Source organism: Peromyscus californicus, unplaced genomic scaffold (assembly GCF_007827085.1).
Source record: "Peromyscus californicus insignis strain IS unplaced genomic scaffold, ASM782708v3 Scaffold_3__1_contigs__length_106647218, whole genome shotgun sequence".
Taxonomy (NCBI): domain Eukaryota; kingdom Metazoa; phylum Chordata; class Mammalia; order Rodentia; family Cricetidae; genus Peromyscus; species Peromyscus californicus.
Window position 1 is genome coordinate 85,762,531 of NW_026294551.1, and position 27,292 is coordinate 85,789,822.

General features: G+C 37.4%; 1 protein-coding gene across 13 annotated transcripts in view; it reads left to right on the plus strand.

Annotated features, from left to right (window-relative positions):
- The window catches only part of Tenm2 (teneurin transmembrane protein 2), a 1,246,916-nt gene that overhangs the window by 377,752 nt on the left and 841,872 nt on the right, over positions 1–27,292 (plus strand). For 12 of the 13 annotated variants that reach the window (XM_052758549.1, XM_052758552.1, XM_052758554.1 and 9 more), the window contains one exon: positions 11,272–11,547. The exons of the other annotated variant lie outside the window; for it this stretch is intronic. In XM_052758549.1, the coding sequence (XP_052614509.1) occupies positions 11,272–11,547 (276 nt within the window). The remainder of the gene's footprint in view (positions 1–11,271; positions 11,548–27,292) is intronic. 13 annotated transcript variants of the gene reach the window in all.

Below are 27,292 nucleotides of genomic sequence, written 5' to 3' on the forward strand. Positions count from 1 at the left end.
CTCTCTCTCTCTCTCTATCTATCTATCTATCTATCTATCTCTATCTCTATCTCTCTCTCCCTCTTTGGTGTTTTTGAGCCAGGGTTTCTCTGTGTAGTTTTGGTGCCTGTCCTGGATCTCGCTCTGTAGCCCAGGCTGGCCTCAAACTCACAGAGATCTGCCTGGCTCTGCCTCCTGAGTGCTGGAATTAAAGGCATGTGCCACTGCCACCTGGCCTGTTCACATGATTTTGAAAATTAAAGTAAGCCAATGTGAGCTAAGATTCAAAATAAGACTAAAAGAAATTAAACCTTTAACATTAAAAATGAGAGAAGCAATAAATGATTGATTTTCAACTTTAAAGTCATAGAACAATAGACTATATAAGATGCATACTATTACCTATTGCAATTGAAAAAACTGATCAACATTGCAAATTAATAAGAATTTTATAAATGAAATAAAAACCATTAAAATTAACAAAAATTTATTTAGTCTACAAAGAAAACATGGGTGTAGAAACACAAAGGAAGAGTTAGTCAACTAGAAAATAAGAAGAAGAATTCAGAAACATACAGTACACAGAGAAAAAAGATTAAATTATAGCAGCCCCTGAGAGATGGACAGCACAGCAACTACTTTAATTAGCACAGAGAGCAGAGCATGCAAGTGCAAAAGCATTTAAGAAAGGCAGCGGCTGAGGAACTTTACAACAGAGTGATCGGAGTTACGGCATTTGTAAGGTGAGATAATTGTAAGTAAAATGCTATATATATTGTAATCCCTGGAGTAGCACCTTCACATATGTAAGTAGAGAACCAAAAAGACAACAGAAAAATAGGAACAAAATTTTTGAAAATGTTAACCTATAAGAAACTTTGAAAAGAAGCATAATAAGAGGGAAGGGGAAAGTATGATAAATAATAAACCTAATTCTGGCCATGTCAATGATTACATTAAATATAAGTGAACTATCGTACCAATTGAAAGAAACAGATTGTTAAATTCTTAACTATGAAGTCCTAGTTATGGACCAACTGCAAAAGACAGGTTAAATATGAAAGCACAGGAAATTTGGAAGTAAGCACATGGAAATATATCTATTATAGGATAATTGTTTATAGCAAAAGTAGGAATGCTGGCTTCACTTTTTTTATATGAGGCTGAATACAACCCAAGACTACAAGTAGAAATAAAAATGGGCATTTCAAATTGACAAGAGGATCAGTTGGTCCTAGAGGCATGAAATGATATGTGCTAATAAAAAAGGTGAGAGATGCAGAGAAGGATGGGAAAGAGAGCACTGTATAATAATAAAAATAAAACAATAATAGTTAAGGGCAAAGTACACAATTCCAGATATTTCTCTACTTGGTCATTGGTGGAACAGAACAGAGAAAGGGGAGAATTACAGGTTTGCATGCTTATATAAGGGTTAAAGACAAGATATTTCTCAGATCAGAGGTCAACAAATCCACCACAGGGACCTTGAAAAGATGAGCAAAAAAAAAAAAAAATGCGAAGAAGGTAGAAATAAATTAATTGATTAATTCAGAAAATAAAGAGGAAATACATAATAAAGATTGGATCACAGTTATAGATAAAACCCTAATAGGAATAAAAAAAATATGAAAATTCATTAAAGGAAACCATCATCATGGCACAACAACTCAGATGAAATAATAAGTAAATATCCTACAAACCATGATAAATATTGTAAAACTTCAATTACCTCAAATGTCCTTTGGCAGCTAGCCATTATACGTTGACACACTACTTCATCAATTAGAAATCTGGAATAATGCTAAATGTGTAAATTCCTATGGAAGATCCATAGGTGGATGGGAAGTATATAGTAATAAACTCTAGGAAGAAATACAGTGGGAAATTCTAAGGTGTGCCTTTCCAGGATGATAAACAAACAAATGGCAAGCTAGCAGCGATGAGTAAAAATTATAACTGAGACCCACATGGTAGTGCAAGCCTTTAATCCCCATGCTGGCAATACAGAGACATGAGGATCTCTGTGAGCTCAAAGCCAGCCTAGTTTTCACAGTAAATTCCAGGCCAGCCCGGACTGCATAGTGAGACTCTACCACAGTGCATGCATGCATATACATAGATATTGAAATAGTTATAAAAACTGAAGCATAGTTAAACAAACACATCAAATAGGGTAGAGGCATGAAACGAATAAAAGAACTCAATGCGATAATTTCTATTTATAAAGGCATAGATTAATAAACCAGGAAACACAGAAAAACAGATATCATTAGCAATGAAGAATTTTGCTTAGTTGCAAAAGAAACTATCAGTGCAACAAATCCAGCAAAAAGAAGGAAGGAACAAAAAAGTAATAAGACAAATTAACACACAAGGAGCAGTCCTCCAATCTGGGGAAAAACAATCTGCAAAAGTTAAAAGTAACGTGTAGCTTTGTTAAAATCTATTAGAAACAAACCAAATGGCCACCTTCTCATCAAATTTCTTGAATACTTTTTAAGTCAGTGCAAGAAAAATAATGATAGTAACTTTATAATAAAGGAAGAGAGTACTTGCCATCATCTGGAAGATGGTCATAGCTGATGCACATGGTGTGCAGTTATTCTGTGACAATGTTGTAAGCTTTTTGCCTGCACAATGTAATTCAGTGTGTCCCTGTGAAGGTAGGCACTGTTTTATGTATGTTGAATAAATAAATAAGTGAGTAGAGATTCAACTGAGTAAATAATTCTGAGACTATTAGAGTTAAAAAGTATTTTTAAAACAGTCAAATTCTAGCTCCCTCTTTCTTAATTCCAGGCTCTGTTTACTGACTCTTTTACTGAACTGCTTTCCTGATTAATTGGAAAACTACACACTAATGTATTTATGAGCCTGGCTGTTGTATTAGGTGGCCTACACTACATGTATCTAATCTAGTAGCAGCTGTCAAACAGAGAACACCCAGACCATCACATCCAACTTGCCCTGTCCTGTTTTCTTTCTTTTGTCTCCCCCATTTCTCTGATGGGAGAGGCATTTTCCTGTGTGTTTAAATGAATGCACACATCTACCACGGCTTCACATATGATAGTGATTGGTACAGAGTTTAACTACAGCAGTGGAGATTCAGTGTGGAAGATCTCAACCAGAAGAAAGCCTTACTAGTCCTGGCCATTTAATTTCTAATTATGAAATGCTACTTGTTCAACGGGACCTTTGGCTGTAACTGTTCTGGGGATTTTAAATTTGGCTTTGTTCAGGTTGGAACAGGAAAATGCCAGCACCTTAGAGCAGAATGCCACTTTCACTTTCTCTTTGAGAGTTCTGCTCACTAGGAAACCTGAGGTGCTGAAACTCCCAGCCTTCCCTAGCCATTCTGGTCTCTCTTTGATTTGGACTATTAGAATGTGTCCAGTTACGAATTATGAAAGCCATGGACAATAGATTTCCATAAAACTCACAGCAATTAGTTCAAAAGTTGAGGAAAAACAAACCATTACCCTTTCAGGCATTACTTGTGAAACAAAACAGAGATTTTTGCAGTGTATCTTTTGAAATATAAATATTTGGCTTAAATTTTTCTGACAGGGAATGCAAGACACCTCCTCTCTGCTTTAAGCTATGGGATTTTGGTGAACAGTTTTGTCAACATTTGGGAAAGTATCTGAATGTGTGAACTTTAGAAGGGCATTAAGAGAGAGTTTACGAGAAGAATTTTAGTATATGCAAGCATACAACATTAGAATTCACAAGCAGAATCTTTAGTGTCTTTCAAAATCATGATCACCGCATTCACAAATGCATAGCTGTTTAGATTTGTATGAACACAGTGTTTCACATAATGCTTGTAATTGATTTATACTGATTATTTTCTATAACTCATGCATATATACAATCACTCACACTTAAACATATTTATTTTAAACAAAGTAAAAAATGGCGATCCATTTCAATTAATCAAAAAGAAGTAAAATTATATTTATATATCACTTATAATTGTTGCATTTTTCTTATTGTCTGGCAATAGATATGGTATCAAGGGAAATTATTTCCATTACTATGATTAAAAAGAATTACAACATTATAGTTTTGAACTTTTTCTTAAACACTTTCTAGAAAAATTTAGAATCCATGCTTATTCCTGAATTTAAAATGTGGAGTGTAACATTTGCTCAAGAGAAGTGACCCATGTTTATTTACATGAGATTCTCTTTGTTTAAGATAAACAATCACAGAAAATTCTACTTAAAATGGAATTAGCATCTAGAGCCAATAGTCCATATTAAGTAGTAAACATAATTTATTTAAAGTCAAATAAATAAAACTGCACATACTAAACCCACCCCACTCTCACACGTGGAAAGTGGAGAATCTTAAGTTTGTACCCAGCCCAGATTACATGAGACTACTCTGTTGAAATCAATCAACCAGTCAATCAAAAAACAAATCATTTATCATCAGGAGTATATTTCAGTTTAGGCAATATATTATTTAATATTCCAATGCTGTAACACACTTTTTTTTAAAAAAAAAAAAGCTCCTAAAATTGATACATATGGATTTAGTATGGCATGATTGTATAATTGAATTGTTTGTTCATCCTTCACCTTAGAAAGGCTTCATTTTAGTGAAAAATATTTTATAAACTCATTAATTTTATAGGGGCTTCTTATTAACAATTATCATTACTCATTTATTGTTTTGTTCTTGGTATTAGCAGTGATGTTTTTACTGTATGCCATGCTGCTTCATTGACATACATGTTATAAACTCCATCTTGTTTGAATGGATCTCCTCAGGTCCTAAGCTTGGCTGACAAGTGGAGGTGAATGTCTCAGTCTTCCTCTTTGTCTATAAGGCAGAAGTTGAGGATGGAGCAATGGAGAGCTATCTCACCATTGCAGGCTGATAGCTGGGTCTTCAGAGTCCTCCATGGGCCTCTGTAGATACCAGTTAGGGAAGCAAGGGAAGCCTATTATTATTTCCCAACAAGGCTTCCTTTGACCAAAATGGACACTTACACACACACACACACACACACACACACACACACACACACACACACACACGCACAGTGAACAGGAAAGTCATAGAGTTCAGGATTCCCTCATGGCTCCACTGGCACCACCATGCAGAGTAAGGAAAAGCTGGCTGTCCCCATCATAGAGAACTGTTCTGCCTCACACTTGTTTCTGATTGCATGCTGCTGTGGAGGTGGAAGTGTACAACCCTTCTAACAACAGAACATATTTGTGGCTTTCTCTGGTCTGTTCCTGTTGGTGTTTGCAGCTTGCACGTTTCTATACTGCTAGCTCTGTGATGCATGAGGGGAAAAGGAAATCCTAGGGAATTCAACTTCTGTGGAGTGCCTCAGATCCAAGTACATTGATAGGTCTATGCTCTTCTTTCTCCCTTCCAGAATATTACATGTTAGATTAGTCAGGTTTCTGTTGTGGTAAAGTGCCCAAGAAAAACTATTTAACAAAGGAATGATTTGCTTAGGCACAGGACTTCAGAGGTTTCAGTCTGTAACTGGTTGGGTGTGCTGTCCCTGAGCCTGTAGAGAGACAGAAAAGCATGGAAGAAGTGAATGTGGAAGAAAACACTGCTGGCCTCATGGAGACCAGACACAGAGAGGGTATAGGTGGGAAGACAGGAATGGAGAGGGGCGGTCTGAGGACAAGATGCATCCTTCAAAGTCATGCTATCCAGTTACCACTTCTTCCAACTTGGCGCTCTATCCTAATAGACCATTCTGTAGGAACTGGACTAGTCATTGATAAACTAAGCACCCTTAGTATCCAGTTACTTCTCAACAGTGCCACCAACAAGAAACCAGCATTTTAACACATAAGCCTTCCGTTCAATTTTCAAACCATAGCATATGGCTTTATATGTAATGTCTAGGAACTGCATCTGTCCCTAGTGAGAGCAGCAGAGATAGATGGGTCTAGATACTTCATTGAGGCCCAGAACCAGAAAGTGTTGAATTCAGCTTTCAAAGTTCGTAGGAACACAGCAACTATACCATTTCTGGTTGCTATTGTTTATTTGGCTCCATTTTGATTCTGTGGCCTTCTCTTGAAGTGCAGAGTTTTCTTTTTTTCTTTTTTTTTTTTAAATTTTATAATTTAATTTAATTTTACATATCAGCCATGGATTCCCTTGTTCTCCCCCCTCGTGACCCCCACCTTCCCCCCAGCCCACCCCCCATTCCCATCTCCTCCAGGGCAAAGACTCCCCTGAGGATTGAATTCAACCTGGTAGATTCAGTCCAGGCAGGTCCAGTCCCCTCCTCCCAGGCTGAGCCAAGTGTCCTTGTATAAGACCCAGGTTTCAAACAGCCTCATTATGTTACATTTATTGGCTGCACGAAAATCTTCACTTTTCCTAGCTTTGTGACTTAATGTCTCATTGGCATTGTCTTCTTCTCTGGCATCAGCATGCCTCTGATAATGTAGCTACTCATGGATATGTGAAGAGACAGTTATAACAAATGAACATGGGAGGATGGAAACCAATTTTATTAGTGGTCATTAAGGATTGTTCTGATACAATAACAGTTCTATTTGCTGAGTTAACTTTATTTGTTCACATCCTGGACCTTAGACTACAGCATTTAAATGATAAGCATATTCTTCTGCATTGCATTCCCTCCATTACTACAGTTAACTTTTATGTTCTTGCCCCTCATAGTAGATTTTTTCCAGTGCTGACATTTTCAGTGCTATTTGTATACTCTGGTATTACCATGGCATGATAATTCTGACTTAGCTACACATGTGCTTCTCCTCGTTAAAGGTTATTTTGAAGTGTGAGAAGTTGGTGAAGACTTAGAAAATAAAGCCACAACCATAATGCGTGGACATATCTTTCCTCCAACTTGCATTCTTGAATGTAGTTAGTGAGTCAAAGGACAGCTGTCAGTACCTGTTGTTAGATTTCTCTCTGAAAATGTTGTCAAAATCTGGGTTATGATAAAAAAAAAAAGGCCACAAAAGACCCAACCATCTCTGTAAGAAAGTTATTTGAGGGACTTGTGTTTCTTCACTGTGATGAATCTAATAGATTTTACACGATTTTTATCCCTATATTTTAAATTTTACCAAAATCGTCAGATATAAATATCATAGGTTCTGCTTGACTATTCATCTGAAAAAATATTGAATCTAGTCTTCTATCATATGGTCAATTTAGTGGTAAATCTATGAAATATATATGTAAGTTGAAATGAGTCGGACAGATCAGGCATATCTGGTTTAGTCAATAACATCAGGGAAGCTGGAGGCAGATGTAGGGAAAACATGTGTTCTATGAATGCGGAGGTAGTATGCCTCCACTTTCTATTTCTACAAGGTTATAAAAAGGAATGAAGGACTGACTAGTTCCCACCACATATCTTAGCTTGGAGAGTCACACAATGACTGATCTCTCTCTTCCATTCAAAGCTACCATGGAGCTTAATAAAGACATAATTACACAAGATGAATTAAAGCAAAATCAACTTTCCATCAATGAGCAAAGCACAACAAAGCAACAAGTTGATGTCATTTTAATAATCCCCCATAGCCTTTTCAGTTCTAGGCAAAGGTGAATAACATGGGTTGCAAGTTGTAAGATGAATGGCATAAAACATGGTTGTCTAACATCAACTCATACAAAACAATGCACAGAAAACTTGAGTACAGTCAGAGCAGGCTGAAGAAGTCATGATAACTTCTCAGTAGAGAGATGCTTATCTCTCCAAGCATTCATTCCACATGCAGGAGCATCTGGCAAAACAAGCTGTGAAGAAAGGAAGAATTGGACCCTAGGTGACCTTTCATGGTTCTCTGTCCTTCCTCTGTAGGGTATTTATTACTGCATAAATTGCATTTTTATGTGATTCTTTGATTAATGTCTCTTTCCCGATTAGACTGTAAATGTCAAAGAACTCTATTTTTACAATGCTCAGTGTTATGTCCCCAATGTCTACCATAGCAGAAGGAACAATAAATAATCATTTAATAAATGATAGACCAAGTCCCCCCACAATATTATGTGTGGCTCACCAGCTTTATGTGGTAAGCCAAGAATCCTGAGAGAAGCTTGGCCCAGACTTTGCCTCTGGTAATTAGAAAGAAATTCCTATTTGTGTATTAATGGTAAATAGAAAGGTAACAAACTAGGAATTATGTAGAAACTTGCATTGGTGAGGGAATATATTCAAAGAGAAGTTTAGAATGTTATTTTGGCTTTTGTTTATTTTTTGATTTTAATATAATTACATAATTTCTTCCTTTAATTTTCTCCCTTCAAATCCTTCCACAATCCCTTCTTTTCTCTCTTTCAAATCCATGTCCTCCTTTTTGCTAACTGTTGGTACATGAATATATGTATATACATATATAGATATATGTATATATTCCTAAATATAACTGCTTTGTCTCTGTAATGTTACTTGTATGCATGATTTCAGAGTTGGCCATTTTGTATTGGACAGACAATTGGTATATTCTTCCCTGGGGAAGACTATTTCTCTAGGGGGTAATTTCTTGAGGAAATACTTTCTTTTTAGGGGAAAATCTTCAGTTCTCCTAATACACTATGGAGTTATTCATATACCTTTTTCCTTGAGTTGAATATGGTACATGCAATTGTCTGCAATGGTCCTCATTGGTAGCTCAGAAGCTTGAAGCTTGAAGCTGAAACCTTTAAAAAAAATAGAGTTTCTCTTTCTTACCATGTATGGCTACTTTAAATCATATAAAATTCATAGGAGACCCATGATGACCCCAAGTTTGGGGTAGAGTAAGAAAAATACTTTGAATTTGCTTTCTGATGTGTTTTATAAGCAAAGAAAGGGTGTCATGATTTTTCCACAATTGTTCTTGGCCTGGGCTTACTTAAACTTGGTACACCACCATGAAGACCACAGGGGACATAAGTTGCTCTGAATACAGGCATCATTTTCTTGAATAATTGCTTCTTTTCCTTCAAAGTTCTTTGAATCTCAGACTAAATAATATAACTATACACAAAGTTGCCCTAATACATACTCTGTTTAAAGAATAGGAACAGAATGCTAAATATAATCACACAAAAAATTCAAAAGAGGTGTATTTGAGTTTAGGTTGGTTTCATTTATTCGGAAAACATGAAGGAATATATTTCATTCACTCTAAAGACAAGATGGAAGAATGTCAATATTAAACAATTATTTCCAGTTACTATAGAGTGTGGAATGCAATTACAGATAAAAAAAAAAGGGTCTTGTAACATTTGGGTATATATGAAGCCGGTATCTTCTCTTTCATACACTATGAGACTCAAACTTACATGTTAGCGTCCAGTGACAAGGAATGGAGAACACTGGGCAGAGAATTTCACAGCAGCTGACAAACTGCCCTTAAAGAATATAGCAACACTCAGACCTGTAAGTAAGAGCTTCCATCTCCCCTCATGGGTAGACGATCACCCTATGTGGCAGGAATTTGTACTTGGTTTGCTCTCCAGGGAATAAGGCTCACCCTGCAGAGACAGTTACATATAGAATTGGGTTTCATTTCCTGTACACAGTGAAATATACCTATTGGAGAGCATTGTATACGGAAGAAAGGAAAGCCAAAATTCAGAATAAAAGTACATGTATCTGTTACAAACTAGAAGAATGCTAAGTTCATAAAATAGTTGTTCTTTAGCCTAAAAGCTAAGAAATGATACCACGTATATGGATTATTTTATAGTATCGAGTTTTATCACAAAGTTCCAGTAATGAATGATGGGGAATGACATATGTAGAAATGATTAAATTCCTCCAGTGATGGTATTACAAGATTTTCTCTTCTGATAGTACAGAAGTGCATTTCTTCACTGCCTTTGTCCCAGGGTTATAAACTAAACAAAGACAAAAGAAACCAAATCAGAAATCACCACCAGACCTCCCAGCATGGTGGTAGCTGAAGCAGGAGGGTCACAAGTCTGTGGCTAGCCTGGGCTACACAGAGAAACTTTCTCAAAACACAAAACTCAACAATAATAAAGGCAGAGGAAATCTGATTTCTATCAATACATGCAGGGAGCCAAATGATTCTATCTAATCATGGAGCTGATTAATTATTAAGCATAAAATATCAATAGCATTTAATGTAAACAAACAAACAAACAAAAGCCAAGAAGGTATTTCTAGGTTAGCTATTGAATGTTCTTTGACCTTGTAGAAAAAACACAGGCTAGGGATTCAGACAAATGAAGACCCTTGGATCTGCAGTGGTCCCAGTTATAACTTTATTCACAGCCTTTCTCTTTGTGTGCTTGTGAGAATACAAACAACTGGCCCATTAGAGATTTAAATTAGATAAAGCTTACAAACTGCCTGGCCTGTTCTCCAGTGGATGGCAATGTCCATGTTCAGTCAACAGCCCTTCTCTCTGCTTTTCATCGACTCGTATCCCCAGCCTCACACTGCTGACATGAACACACATTTGCCTTCCATAGTAAAGCCTGCTAGTGCTTTTAAACTCTATTATCTGTCAGAAATTCTGCAATATGATTTAGGAACAGCAGTTCTACCTCTCTACCCTTTGGGTTCTAACAGTGAGTGACTTGTTTTTAAAAATTAAACCAATAATCAAACATGTTAACAAATGAGGAATCAAACATACCGTTCTTTGAGTAACATGATGTTCCTGAGAGGAATTTTAGGTGTTAACACCCAAATACAGATGTGCTGCCTACAGCTGGTAGATAAGAAACTACCACCTGAAGAAGCAGTGCCCAGAGGACTGCCGAGGCACTCATATTTATTCAAGCTGCACTCATATTTATTAGAGAATGACATCTGATGGCATGAAGACACATTGCTCAGGGATCAGATTTGGGTTTTGTAACCATGGATGTGAGTGGCACTGAATGAGTCATTTGAAGTCTCTGGTCTTAGATTCCTTGTATAGAAAGTAAACTTTGATAATATTATCTATAAAAATTATGATTATGATTTTCCAATACAAACAAAATTTACCAAATAAAACATACACAAGTAAATATTTGGTGTCTGTTAACGGTGGGGAGTGCAGTGCTTTGACGGCTCACAGTGGTGTTAGATGACAAAAGTCTCTGAAATGAAGTCTGAGCCACCTGTGCTAAATGGATTCATGCTTGGGTTTGTTTCCAATGTGCCCCAGTGTCCACTGAGTACCCCTGTCCAAAGCCTATATCTGTATATTTTATAAAACCACATACATACATCCGTTAGACTTGTGGGGTGCACTTCAAGCTTGCCCAGCATCCCCACAGAGTAAACCCTCTCCTGTGTTGCTGTCGCTCTAGGGACTAACTTCACCCTGGCGGAGTTGGGGATCTGCGAGCCCTCCCCTCACCGAACTGGTTACTGTTCCGACATGGGGATCCTCCACCAGGGCTACTCCCTGAGCACTGGGTCTGATGCCGACTCGGACACCGAGGGAGGGATGTCTCCGGAACATGCCATCAGACTGTGGGGACGTGGGATAAAGTCCAGGCGCAGCTCCGGCCTGTCCAGCCGTGAGAACTCAGCCCTTACGCTGACTGATTCTGACAATGAAAACAAGTCGGATGACGAGAACGGTAGGCCGGTTCTGAAATACCTTTGCATGCTCTGTGCATCACGGTGTGGGGGACTCAAGGGTCCTTCTTGGTTTTGTTTGTTTTTAAGAGGTGAAATATCAACCTTGTCTCTCCAGCCTGAGCCAGGGACAAAACAAACGAGATACCTTCTAGCCCACAAACTGGAGAAGAAAGTTTTTAAAGCACATTCTGATGGTAACCCAGTATTCAGATGTAGTCATCTGGTCTCCTTAGCAAGTAAATAAGCCCATAAAGGAGGGGGCTTGATAAACTATGACCAGTCCTTTGAGAATGTCCCCTTCCCCAAGTTTCTAGGTCTTGGTATTGATTTCCCTTCCCAGTAATAGCAATCTAGGTTTGTTTGAGTTTTTTGTTTTGTTTTGTTGCTGTTTTTGCTTCTTTTTTCTTTCTTTCTTTCCTTCCTTTCTTCCTTCCTTCCTTCCTTCCTTCCTTTTTTCTTTTCTCTTTCTTTCTTTTCTTTTTTTTTTTGTGTATGTTTCCCATGATGATCTGTGAAGAACCCTACCTCATCTTCACCTTTCATTTCCAGACAGCAATGCCTTGTATCCTTATTGAAGATCAAATATGGAGCCTATGATACAGGGTTTAAAAATGACAAATAGAAGTGTCTTGTCTTCCAAGCAGGCTGCTCCTCTGTGTTTCCTTTCCCTCTTGGTACCTATATAGGTTAATGGCTTCCCGCATCTTCCATCACAAATCACTGTGGCCCATCTATCAGCTTTGTAGGTGAGTTTTAATGAAGCCTTGAGGATTAAATGCTTCTGGCCATTAAGCAGCGAATACAGGGAAGCCTGTGCAAAGCCATTAAAGAGATAAGGTGTTTATTTGTGGATTTCTACAAGATTCATAACAGTGTTTAGTCAAAAACATTTTTTTTAATAAAAAGATAACTTAGTTTAGGTACAGTGGAATTCTGAAGAAAATCTCAAATGTTCTGTGTTTGAATAGACTGCCTGTTTGCTAAAAGAGTTAGCATTAAAATGTTTACAAACATATCAGTTAAGAATGTTTGTGTAAAATCTCAGAAATTTCTGTTAGAGAAGGTGTGTCTTCTTTCATTGAAAAGAGAAAAAGAAAATTCCAGGCGGGCAAGCTTGTTGTGAACATAAACACATAGATAAAATACCATTTAATCTCACAACTGTGTTGGAAATATACCATTTCCTGGGTGATTCACATATGTTCAGAAAGATGGCACTCTGTTGCACTGAAGTTTACTTTTAATTTCAAAATAATTTGTTCTACGTTGGAGATGAGATGATGTATCTTACTGCTCCATTCCTGTAGCTCATCAATGCGAACACTCCAGGAAAATTTGCACTTGACTCCTTTTGAATTTTTAAAGGAATCCTGACACTTGGCACACTCAACACTCTGAGGGGCTTGTCGGTAAAGAGATTATTCTAAAAAGTTTCCATGAAGATATACACCAAACCCATTTACTGATGTCCCTGCTAAACTTTGGCATGTGTCAGATACTATTTAAATGGAAGCAGTTGGGTTGTCTACTAAACAAAATCACTGCAATCCAAGAAATTGCAACATGTTTTCAGTAAGGCATTTGAGAAAATCTCCCATGGTTGGCATTCTCATAACTGTACAGGGATCCATCTATGTTGTGCTTTTTGTACATATTTATAGACTCTCCGCCCTCTTAAGTTATTTATACATAGTTCTTGAAAATATCCTCAAGCAATAAAAGGAGATTTCTGCTGAAGCTGTGTGAACAACAACAAAAAATTAAAAAAAAAAATACTTGTCTTGAATTTACCTAGAACTGCTGTGGAAATTTTTTGTAATTAATTGTGTATTTGATAGTCAAGGAGTCTTCTCTTTTAGCCAGTGTGATTACAATGCATGACATTTGAACATTTCATACTCAGGGCAAGTCTCCATATGTTCCTGAATACTGATAGGAACTAAACCCTTCGCTACAATATCTTGATTTTTTTCCTTTGATACCAGTTATAATGCAATCAGAATTTCATAAAGAAAAATACACTTGGAGACACTATTCTGTTCTGTAGATGAGTGCGCTTGGCAAATTCTAAAGGTAATACTAATGCCAGAGTTCAAGCTAGGTCATGCTATTTTAAAATATATAGATGGACGGTCTTTTCTTTCCCCTTTCAAAGAATCATTAAATATTTCATATACGCTAAGAATATATCTAATGCACCCCTTTTCTCTCATTTTTGGACAGAAAAATAAAATATCGCATATATTGTAGCATAAATTCTTCAAAATACACAAAGTGAGGCGCAAGGAAACCTGCAGGCCGGGATGTTAACTTCACTAAACTCCTCACTCTTTCTCTCTGACACATTCTCTTTAGCTCACAGAGAAATCAATGCTTTTCCACATCACCGACTTTATGAAGTTTGGGAATGTATTATCATATAGATTGACAGTTGCCCACCAGTTCCACACCACAGAATGGATGCTCACAAAGCCGCCATTAATTTCTCACACTTGCACCCAGCAAAGGCTTCCTCCATAATAAACACAGTGTCCTTCAGAACCAAATCAATAATCTTTTAGCTATGCCTCTCTTGAAGGGGAAGTCATAAAATCTGTGCTTGGAGGAGGAAGCCCACCAATTCCCTTTTAAATGGTAAGGATACATGAGCAGGAAGGGTTTCTACAGGGTTCTACATTTGTAATTTCTTTTGTAAGGTGTGATCTTGGGCTACAAAGGTGTTTCAATGTTTATTTAAAAGCTTCTTTTTAATACCCTAATTGTAGTTTTGCTAAGCATAGTAATCAAGGAATGACAGCTTTCAGGGCCACATATCCCATTCTTGATTCCCAAGTGTGAATCTAGCCTTCAGAATCACGTGATAAAACCTGAGTTTGTCAATAGTCTTTCTTAGGTGAGTGTTGGTTGAGTTTCCCACATGCTGCTGAGACACAAATAGCCCACTGAAAAGTCTGCCAGTCCCAAGTACACTGAAAACCTCCCTAATGTTATTTATTTATTATGATATTTTTTGAGGTATAGACGCTACAAAGTTTGCACTTTCCTCAGCTCCGTATTGTGTCTGTAGTTAGCATTGTGCTGGATTGAGCAGGATTGCTTTAAATAGATAAAACCCTCAGGTTCAGGGACTCTTATCAGGCTCTTTAACTCTGACTTGCAGCTAATGATGGCTTGGCTAGAAATGACAATGAGAGTTGAGAACAGCTAGGTTTTACTGTGTGAAATTTGACCGCATCTGTACAAAGGGCTTTCCCAGGGACTTTAAATTAGAATCATACTTTTTTTTTCAGTAATAAATGTCCCACTTAAAATACGGCCTCTTGAAGGCTCTTTGTATCACCTGAGTTGCGGAGAAAATGGGACAGTCACTAATACACAAGAATAACTAATTGCCTCCTTAAAGATGCAGTGCAGCACACACTGGAAAAAACCTGGTCTATGTATTCTTGACTCCCTTAGGCAGTTTCTTCACCTTGGGGACTTAAAAATATCCATGGGGTTTCTTTTCTTCTCTTTTTCTTTTTTTTATTTCTATTCAGCATAATCCTAGTTGCAGTTGCTTTATTGGAAATCTAGAGAGAAAGAAAAAGAAACACTTGCCTACAGAATAGAAAATCAGAAATTATAGAAAACTCAACTTAGCGTTAGTAAAGACATTAAGAAATGCATGCCCCCCTCACTTGCATCAAAAGCAAATAAGAACAAGACTCATGTCCCTCTCTTATCAGTTAGGAGATTTATAATTTTTATAATGCAATTTGAGTTTGAAGATAGAAATGTTGAGATGATTTCATTATATGCCATAAAAGCTGGTTCTTGGAACACAGAGACTATATGGAGTGAATGTGTGGGACACTGATCTATTAGAATGTGAGTCCTCTTGGCAAAGGAAAGCAATATGTCTGTGCCTTCAGTGGAGTACCACATGCTCAGGTGCTTCCTGTTGTTAACTATGACCAGAAATATGAATCCCAAGGCAAGGAGTCTTCTTTAATATGGGGACAATTCAAACAAACTTCATTCATTTTTTATAAAGTGTTACCTCTTTAGTAACTGTAATATTAAAGTACCCATTAATTTAGCAAATCGAAAACTCACTGATTCTAGTTTCCACCCCTACTTTATTAATCTGCCCATCACAAATAATTGTTTTATATTTTATGATCCACTGCATTCATTTCTTCTCCCTTCTGTCACAGTGACATTTACAGAGGATGCCTAAATCAGACACAAAAACTCTCTATTAGCTGCAGACATCACAAAGATTCATAATTTTGCTCTTAAGAGAAAACAGTCCAATTGTGGCAAAAATCCCCATGATAGGGACTGCAGAGGGACATGTGAGGTGCCACTCCTTCCTAAGGGAACTGTTAGCAGTTAACATTTGTTGAAGGTGAGAGTGTCTTTTCCTTCAGTGTTGTACCCACTGAGAAGTAGCTTATGCTCCAGTAAATTATCTTGTGGCTGTGTAGACACAAGCAACAGTGATTAAATGGGGCAGGATATGCACAGGCACGGACACACACACACACACACACACACACACACACACACACACGATATGAAAGTGAGATGGAGACTTGCGAGGAAAGTTAGATGGGTCTCATCAGAGGAAGGAGGGGCATGAGAGGTTATCAGGAGTACAAATAACTAAAGTGTAATCCATATATATGCAAAACTGTCAAAGAAAAAAAGCAAAGATTTTTTCCACAGAACATAAAGAAAGAACGTATTTTAATTCCTTAAAACAAAATCTCTCTCTCTCTCTCTCTCTCTCTCTCTCTCTCTCTCTCTCTCTCTCTCTCTCTCTCTCTCTCTCTCTCACACACACACACACACACACACACACACACACACACACACACATACACACACACACCAAAGACAATAGAACATCTTTCAAGGCATTTGATGACAATTAACTAAAATTGTTTTAAATCTTTTTCTTATGCTTACAAATTTGTAAAAGTAATATTGACAAAGAAATGTATTGAGCAGGCTGAAAATTAGTTGAAAAACTGAAGGATATGGGAATAAATGTCACAGATCTATAGTCTTGAAATTCTTGAATGAATGAATGAATGAATGATCCCATTTTAATGACAGGTCCAATTCTATGAAGGTTTATTAGTAAATAATTAGAAACCTCTCGGTTTTTTTAAAGAGAGTTTGAAATAAATGATTATCACAAGGCTAATTCATAGCTGATAAAAGTTCTGATAACCAGAAATAAAATTAGGAGTTTTAAATGGTCACATGGATGGATAGTTAGGAAGAAGTGGAAGGACTGAGGGTCTGTAATGTCCCTCTGAGTGACTTTAAAAAGTGAAACTACTGGGAAATGAAGCAATATGCACATTACGTCAAAGGAGAAGAGTGTGTTTAAGGATGTGAGCTGTGTGCCTAATTTCAGTACTGCACATTCACTTTATAAACCTCAGTGACATAGTCTCTCTCTCTCTATACACACACACACACACACACACACACACACACACACACACACACACACACATAATTTCTTTCCTTTGGTATTTTCTTTCAAGTCAGGTAATGCCCCCAGGGGCGATCAAGCACTGGCTCCATTCAATAAATATAATAAATAAAACGGAGTATAAGCTTTACTTTGGCAAGGGCAGCCATGCTTATTACACATGTAATCTTCAGACCTTCAGGGAGACATTGGGCTGGGTGGATAATCATTGGGTTTTAAGTTTCAGAGTTCCTGGTATCAGCGCTGTGGTTTTCATTGGACTGGGGAAGGATCTGAAGGTGTATGAGGTGGATGTTTCTGGCAGAGCAAAACTGGAAGTCTCTTTGGTCCAAAGAATCTAACTTTTTCCCCTACCCACCCACCCACCCTCCTGCCTGTTCCTTGTCATGGCTTCATTCAGTTGTTTGTCAAGAATCAAATTAAGAGATGGGAAAGATGCACCACAAATCAAGTATTAGCATCATAAATAAAATGAGTCAGACCTAAGAGCATATAAATTTTCTACAGTCAAATAAATCAGGATGAACCTGCATTGAAAATAATACCAAACTAAAGGGGATCTGAGAACACTGGCCACATAATGAGATATTTCAATTAGCCATTCTGAAACTGGGACACAGCGACTGGAAGGAGAAACTTCCGACTGATAGATTTGTAAATAGAATAGAAATTGCAGACAGGTGGGCATTTAATTTTGAGTACTATTTAATGCTAGCTGAAAGACCTGCCTAGACAATTGTCCTTGCCTGGTTTCCCTAACCTCGGTTTAAATTATGTGAAAGAAGTCCCAAGACAGAAAGGAGTGGTTCATGGGAGAGTCATCAACAACAAGGATTGTGAACTGTAGTTTTCAGGTTGGATAGAGCCCATGTAGTGATTATATTTGATCAATGCAGTGTATAAGAAAATAGATTAATGACATCGTACAAGTGAGATATGATATATTAGGATTGTTTTTTTTTTACTTTTGCAAAGAAAAAGAAAGAGGGGACATTTATTTGTAACTTCTCTCAAAATATGAGTAGTTTGGTTCCAGGATTCTCTCTGAACAAATCTGGGTTAGATATAATAGGGGCAGCTGATATAAGCAGGACCCACATCGTTGAGCCTACCTGAGCTCCCTGGAGGCTACTCCATAATTTAAGGCTTTCCTTAATATGTGTACATACTTGAGTTAACAACATTGACCTAAGTACAAACTTTATGCATATCAGAGATAATCAAAACTGTATGCAAACTAGAGGCCAGAAATTTTACCTCCATTGGAAGTATGCTTAGAATGGAGGTTATTCTGTTTTGTAGGCTTGGCTCCTCAGCAAGGTGGGTTTGATGTTGGTATGCCATGTTTCTAAAATAGTTGTAAGGCATTTCGAATTAAGTGCTTCAAATCAGATTGAATTGAATGAATAACTGTTTAATTAGAAAGTACTAATATAATTGTGTATCACTATGAATGCATGCTTGGTAACTATGTCATATCCATCTTCTAAAGTAGATACCCTGACGTTTTGAAATGTCAAGTTTAGAAATCATTAACATGTGTATATAAATCTACTTTAATATGAAAGTATATATAGGTGGGGATTTAGCAAGGAGATGGACAGAATCCTTACTTTAAAATTTAGCTGCCATAGCAGGTTCAGGAAAATCCCAGGGCTTTTCAGGAGAACACCACTTAAAGCAGAAGAAAATGGCTTAGTACTAAGTATTGTCAGCAAATGTTTATAGAGCCCGATAAGATGAAGTGAAAGGCTACAAGGTCAAATATAGGAAGGAAAATGCCTTGATCATCATCAAACCTCAAGCATTCTACAGGAAAAAGGACACAGGATGAAGGTGGCTAACGCAGAGTTGTGAGAAAGTGGAAGACAGAAATGATGTTTTTCAAGCTAAGAACGTTTTCACCAGTGGACACCCAGGATGAGTCCTGGGTGGGTCTCCCCTCCTCTGCAGTAAACTTCCAGTTGTCTTACCATTCTAGGATGTGTGCAATGAAGAAAGGATAATTGAAATACAAGTGTATTTACAAATGAGATAGAATTGAGATTGTTGCGTTAGCATTCTTTGGAGAAAAACTAAGGGTTTACCTTTGTGGAAGGTTTGTGCTCACCTGGGGAAACTGGAAAAGACTGACAGGATAGCAATATTCCTGCTTGTATGAAACATAAAGCGGCATGTAATTCTTTCTTTCTTTGAGCATATTTGATCCCAGCCCTGAAAACAGCAAGACCCTACTTTAAAATGAGCTTGTTTTAGTATTTTATTCTACACTCTTAAATTTCATGACATTTCCAGTTTTGAGTATGTTTAAAACACACATCATCTATGAACACATTACATATATGTGACAGATTATGTATGCATAAAAAGGAAAGTGTTGCAAGCAAGTGGATATTGATGAGACATGTTAGATATGATGTTTCCTGTGAACTAGAGTCTTGGTAGCCAATGTGCCATTGGAATCCTTGGACAATCCTTACATCTTGGCAACACATTAGATTTCCTTTCATGTGGTATATGGTAATATAAGTTGATCATACATTTAACAATTTTATACAACTCTTATTCTCAATTTCTTATATCAACTTTTACTATTTATACAAATTTTTATCCCACATACATTTATAAGGAATTTTTGTCTATGTATTTGATTGGAGTAACATAGCTTTGACAGTATATATTTTAGGTAGCTTGAAATGCAATTAGGAATCACGTGACTGAAAATTGGATGATGGATATTGTAAATGAACAAATGCAGGGGAGTCAGGTGGCTGGAGCTTGGCATTAGGGTGAAGATGATGATGTTTTAGAGAATTCAATCTCCCAGCAACTCCAAACCTTTTAGAGAAGAACATACATCACACACATATTCCATATTTATAGATATATATATATATATATATAATATACCTATGTTCATGTGTATGACTAGGAAAGTACAATAGTTTGAATCAATGATATCAGAAAGAAAAGCAGTAACCCAGGAAGGAGGAAGCTAGGAATCCCTTATTAATGAATGCACCTGCTTGTTGGCATTTGAACTAGGAGAAATTAAAATCTGGCAATGCTGCAAATATTTGTAATTATGGAAGTAATATTTGAGAAGCAGATGGTTTGAAGATAAGTTATAAGAAAACAGGAGTAGATGCTTAATACTGTACTCAAGATTGGGGAACATGACTGATGATGGGTCCTTATTTGCTTATATTCTCAAAACAGTATTACAATGACTACCAGGCTGTTGTTTACAATCACTAGTCAAATGGTTAATAAGTAATATCAAATATTGCTCTGTATAAGGAAAATGGTCATACAATTATTTTTCACAGGAATATTTAGTGTGTTGTAGGTGAATATTGGCTAGATCTATTCCAGGTAGATCATAGTTTTTTGAAGATTAGCTTTGCTGTTGCTTCATGAGTAATCTCTCATGCAATTTGCTTAATTGCTCCTGTAACTATAGTTATGTCTCCCTTCTCATCACTAATCTATGATATTTTTATCTCTCATGTTTTTTAATCAGGCTTGAAAGGAATCTATTTATGTTTCTTACAAGCTTTCTACTTTGCCTTTACTGTTTGTTTCTTCCTCATTAAGTTGATCTTTATTATATTTTCAACTCCACCAGTTTAAATTTTGAAGTATATTTTGTTGTTATTTTTCTAACTGTAAGATAAGCAATTATTTCTGGTACTTTTAACCTTTGTTATCTAATAAGACTTTGTATATCATGTCCTATATAACCTGATTGGAAATACATTCTCCATTAGTTTCTAAAGAGTCTCAGTTCAATATAGACTTTAAAAGTAAAACAGATTCAGATTGATACCAAATGCTTGTGTTGGTAAGAAATTAATAAGTGCTAGAGGCCACTTTTTGTGTTTATTTTTTTGTGATACATCTATGCATGTGGACTATATTGACATGGATAGAAAATACATGACATATTGGCATGAAAAATATATTTAAAATATATGTATAAGTACAAAATGTACGGATATATGGTGAATAAATAGTACCAATCACTTTGTATTAGAAATAACCATAGTCCATGAATTCATGGTTGTGTTTTTCAGTCTGTATGTCTGTATAAAGTTAGGGGGTTGGCAGTGTAGCTCAATGGTAGAACATTAGCATACCATGCTCAAGGATTTTCATTCAATGCCCAGCATTATAATAAGGAGAGGACCTGGATATGAAATGTTTTCTGAGCTGGTATCATAGTTTACAAACCCTCACGTTGTCCCCAGCAAATGTACTCTAAACATTTTATCCTGGCATCATTTTTTTCCTGCAGAAATTAAAGAGAACACTGTATTTCCTTAGACTAGTGTATGTTCCTAATTTCCTCCATCAAACATTTAGCTTGATGCTATTTTAGACACAATAAATAGTAGCCTCGATTACTTTTTGGGTAAATCCTAAAAAGAGTTAGAGCATATAGGTATGCCTGGTTAACATGCTTCTGATCACTTTCCGAACAAGGACACACATTCTTGCACTGACACTGTATGAGATCCACCTGCTACACATGCCACTGTGGTTGTGAGTCCTAAGAAACTGACATTGGCATCTTTCCACTTTGCACGTAACAATGTTTTAACTCTACATGTCATTTATTTTAATGAGTGAGGCTGAACAATTGTCTGTACACACTGTCTGTGTGAATTTGTATCTTAGGGGAAAAAATAAGAGAATGAACTTTTTCATTTTTTTTTTATTTTTATGGTAACTTTTACAATGACCAGAGAGAGTCCTACTGCTGCTTCTTATCCATATAGATGCTTTAAATATTCTTTTATAGGCATGAAATCCAAAGGGGAGGGAGGGAAGGGAGAGAGCAAATGAAAGAGGGAGATGGAGAGAGAGGGAAGAGAGGGAGGAAATAGAGAAGGGGGAGGGAGGGAGTGAAGGAGGGAGAGAGGGAATGCTAGGGGGAAAGCTGCTGAAAATGGCTGTGCTAACCAAGAAAGAAGAGTTAGCCCTGAGTAGACTGGGCGTTTTGTTTTCATATTTAATATTTCAGTGGTTGCTTAGAATGCAGGACTTCATTTTAGATTGTTAATTTATAGCTACGCAAGGATAGAATTGCATTCCACACAGTGAAAGGAAATTCACATCTACCAAGATAACCTGCCAGGCACCTTGAAGAGATAGCATCCAGCAAATGATGTATTAAATATTCTTAAAACTTCCTCCATCTATGGTGCCTTTGATTCAATGAGGTTAGTAATCATAAACACAGTGGTATTCCGGCAACTGGTATTTTTTTTTTTTTAACAAAATAGGTAGTTCTACATGCAAGATAAATATCTCACTACATAAGGAAATACTCTGAAAATAATCATGTGGAAGCAATTACTATTATAATAAGCATATAGCTGTGCTAATATACTGCACTGCTTAATAATTGATGTTATAGGGGAAAAACATACAGAAAAATCTCTATATTCCAGGGCATTCCTCTGTACATTCAGAATAGAAAAGACCCCAGTGAAATACAGCACAATTAAGAGAATACAGGTTGTCTTCCATTTCCGCTGATCCACATTTTTGACTAGGAACAACAAGGTATGCTGGGAAGGCAGGAAGTCCACAAATCAACTTAATCTGTCCCACTGTGGTACTTTAGTCCCACCACAATATAGTCCAATTTATGATTTTAGACCTTGTTCCTACCTCTCTTCTAAATGTATTTTCAGTTGCAACCCAACTGGGATATTTATTCTTTCTAGAGAATACTCTTTATTCCTTCCTATCTATCTGTCTGATTTCTTCAGCTTGTGCAACTAGACTTACACCTGCCTATCCATAACATTCCCAATCATCATGAAATAATTTCCAAACATTCAAGATTCTGTATGAAATCATGGGAAATCTCTGGCTACATGTGAACTATTATCATTTTGAATTCCTTAGCATGTTATCAAACCCATTTCTTCTAACTTTTCTTTGTGTGTCGGGAGAGGGGGAGGGGAGCTTACACCACAACTGAGAAGTAAATGATTTGAGATATACTGTGGAGGTAGCAGAGTCAAAACCATAGTGGTGAGGATATAGGAGCTGATGAAAAAGAAATGCCAAGGATTTTTAACTTTAATTATTAGATTCTAAAGCACTACATTAGTGAATACCTGGAGATGATGGTGTTTGTGGGACTCAGTCCTAATTTTACTCATGAAGTAAGACAACCAAATAGAAAAGTAAATAGTTATATTTTATGAAGAATAAAAACTGGAGGACAGGCTGGGGCCAGACCTATTAGTCTGAGAATCAATAGCAAAACAATATGTCTATTTAATCATGGAAGCAGATGAATTCAACAAAGGAGAAAGGTAGAGGAGAGGCTTGAAGCAAACTCTGAGAAGTCCTTAAATGTTGTGTAGGAGAGAAAGAACACACAGGAACAATGGAAACTATGCTATGTAGCAACAGCTCTCTTTGTCATTCTTGTATATCTGATTTTTGTTAGGGCTCCTGGGGACTCTACAGTCTTTCTGTCCAAAGTCTCTCATTTCTTTGCTCTTCTTGCCTTTTCTGATTCCAAATGAGATTAGACTAGAAAAACCTGATAATTATAGAAAATAAGAGAGAGAAAGAAATTATTAAGGGATGGTCATCCAGGAGCATAAGTATATCTGACAGTCTTCTTTGACTGGTAATATGGTGTGATGGTTAATTTCATGTCCAATTTATTGGGGTGCAGGATGTCCACATAGCTGATTAAAGATTATTTGTGGTGTGTCTGTGGGGATGTTTTTAGAAGAGATTACCATGTGATTTGGTGAGTCAAATAAAATGGATGACCTTCCAAAGTGTGGTGATTTGGTGAGTGAGTGTGTGTGTGTGTGTGTGGAGAGAGAGAGAGAGAGAGAGAGAGAGAGAGAGAGAGAGAGAGAGAGGTGAGGAGGAGGACAGAGACAAAATGATGGTTGGCTACATCATGAGGGAGCTCTTATGAGAACAGAAGCACAGGTGGTAATATGACAAAGGAAGAAGACAAGTCCAGTAGCTAGGTAGGTATGTGGTGACACCCTCCAATGTTTATGTGTCACTTCAGTTTTCTCAGTAAATGGAAATGATTGTCCTCAACTGGGAGAACATGGAGGAGGTATTAGAAATTTAAAGAGAGAAGTGTGAAGAGTTGTAGGAGAAGGGAGGATGCTATTTTCCATGGGTGCATATATTTAGACTAGCACTCTACCAACAAATGTAGGCAAAAGAATAAGCAGAATTTGATTTAATAATAGCTCTGCTTTTGCCAACCTAGGTGTTAGAGAGCATGAAGCAGCAGATAGGTAAGAGATTATATAATGATCCACTGTGGAAGTTAAGCCCAGCAAAGATGAGAAGAAGACTGCCAACATAAAACCAGTTGTTGGAAGATACCAGTAGATGACAATGAAATCTGATAGGATCAGGCTGTAAGAGACATATGAACTAAGGTAAGCCCAACACTGATATGGAGGATCTCTTGTAGCTAACAATGACAAGATATGACGATGACAAATGAATTTCTGGGACTTGATGGAAGATAATGTCAGTGATCAAAAGCAGTTCAAAGAAATTAGTAGGTCTTGAAAAATGTTGCCTATATCTATATCAAAATAGACACAAGTATGGACACAAGAAATCCATGACCCAAGAGAATGATAAGAGAGCTGGAAGTTGGAATTATTCCCAAATGAAATATAATGGTGTAGTTGCAGTGGGAGTGAGTGACAGCTGTGTGGAGAGAAAATGAGTAACAACCTCTGGTAGTGAGAAAGTCTAAGCTGAGGATGTCCCCAGATCCTTGCAGAAACAAAAAAAAAATCATTGCCAATGGTGTGAGGGCACAGGATGGAAAAGTTGACACTGCTTGTCAGTACTGTGTGGTCAGGGATGACCTTGGGAGGAAGAGCATTTTCAGTGAAGCAAAAATGCTGATTGTACACCCAGCCATGTGACTTGAGATATAGCTCAGTTATCGGAGTGCACAGGTAACAGATACAACAAAGGATGAAGGCAGACCAGAAACAATGGTGCTGAATGTTAAGAGACAGAGAAACGTGGCTGTCTGGATCCTCTCTGCATGTTTGATGATGGGAGTGGAAGGACATTCCCAAGTGTGCATTAGTTGTTTAATCGGTTGTATTAATGAGCCTGGAAAAATAGTCCCAATTCATTCCCCTTGTTTAAGGCATCAATCATCTTATGAGGCTAGAGAAGTCCCTTTAGTACAAGGAGCTGAGTTCTTAGGAAATGGGAAGAAATTCTAAGGTAGGTACCACACCTTATTCCTATGTTCCTATAGCATCTAGCACATTGGTTTGCAAGATGAATCACAAAACTGGGAGAGAAGGAAAATAAGAGGGGAGACAGTAGGATGAAGGAAGGAGGGAAGAGAAGGTATATGTGGAAACTGAAAAGAATAGAAGGTCAGGGAAGGTTAGAGTTTATTAGGGATAGAGTTAGGGTTCATTAGGCTTAGGGTTAGGGTTGGGAGGCTCTAGTCCTTTGTACATTTGATTCGGCGGCACGGTGAGGAACCAAATAGTCACAGCACATACTTATTTTAACCTCTTTTCTGTTACTATAACAAAACAACACAGGCTAGGTAATTTAAAAATATCTCTTACAGCTCTAGAGGTGAAGTTCAAGGTTGAGGAAACCACACCTGGCACGAGGCCTTTTTGCTTTTCCGTTCCCTGGTAGAAGTCAGAGAGTTCCCACACAGAGGTCGAAGGGCAAGAGGTGCCAGCTCTGCTTTCTAAGCCGCTCACGTAGCTAAGCGCTAACCAGCTCTTACCAGGTCCATCACCCCAAACTCTTGTTTTGCAGATTTTGTTTCTAGCGCATGGATTTTAGAGATACCTTTAAACCACAGCAATATTCAAAGGCTGTAAATGAAAAGAGTGTGCAGACATGGCGTGAGAAGTATTTTCATTGCACTTTGTAAAGGCAAACGTGGAACCCATGAAAAACATGATGTTACAGTTGTAGCTACCTAGGTTACATGTGCCTATGCTTCAAGATAAGACCCCCCCCCCAATCCTTCTCATTTTGAAGACAGTTATTAGCCTTGTGAATTAGCAGATGCGGGGAAGTCCAGGGAACAGTGACACGATCATTTCTCACCTTCTGAAAAGGGACACATCTCCTGTAATAAGGTATGAGATAGTGTTTTTATCTTCCCTGAAATGGTAGGTTAAGACATGGTATCTGCCCTTAAAACATGCCAGAATGCCAAGTGGATCTCATATACCTTGGCTTCTCTGAAATTTGAATCAAGAGAATGTAGACTCCAAAACATGACACAGGATCATTTTCTCTAGAATCCACTAAGTGGGCTTCCGTGCTTTCAAAACATCAAAGATTTCATTATCACTGTCTCCCCTAGATAAACTGTGCTACCTGTGCCCTGACCTCCTTTCAGCTTCCAATTTGTTCCTATGAAGAAAATTTAATAAGTGTAATCACTGCATGCACTGTGACTGTGTAACATCTAAGTGGGAGGGGCTAAGGAGCTTAAGTGAAAAGAGGAGAGAACATGGACCTTCATATAGTTCCACCAGTACCTAGCCAATCACAGGGGCAACTGAATTCATCCCTAGATTTCAGTACCATTTTCCCTGATAGAAAAATGAGGGAGGCAAGGCAGGGCGGTGAGTAACTATAAGGCTTTTGTTTCTTTGTTATTGTTTGAGATACAGCTCCTGTAGATCAGGCTTCCCTCCAACTTGCTCCATAGCCAAGGGTGACTTTGAATTCCTGATCCTCCTGTCTCCACATTCCAAGTGCTGAAATTACTGGTATATACCACCACATATGGTGTATGGTGTATGGATTTTAGAATAAACGGTGCCAGTATTTGAGTCTTAATTCTGTCTGCCATTAGCTTCATGAACCTGAAGAATTAAGCCAGCTCTGAAACTCTTAGTTTCCTCATCTATATAATGATGAGGTTTGGAAACTGCTCATCCCTCTTCTTTTTCTGATTACTGAGAAGAAGCATTTCAAGCACGGCGTCATTCACACAGCGAGCAAATGATTATTTTTTGTATTGCTGTTTTAAAATAATTTTCTTTGTTGCTGTATTTAATCAATTTAGACCGCTTTACAGTTTATAGATTTATCACATGCAAGTGATTCAATTTGATTTCTGAGTCTCCTTCATAACCCTTGGCCATCAAGTCCTTTGGGCAGAAAATGTAAATCCCTGCTCTTGCATTGATCCAACACTCAAGGCGATAGAGATTAGATCATTT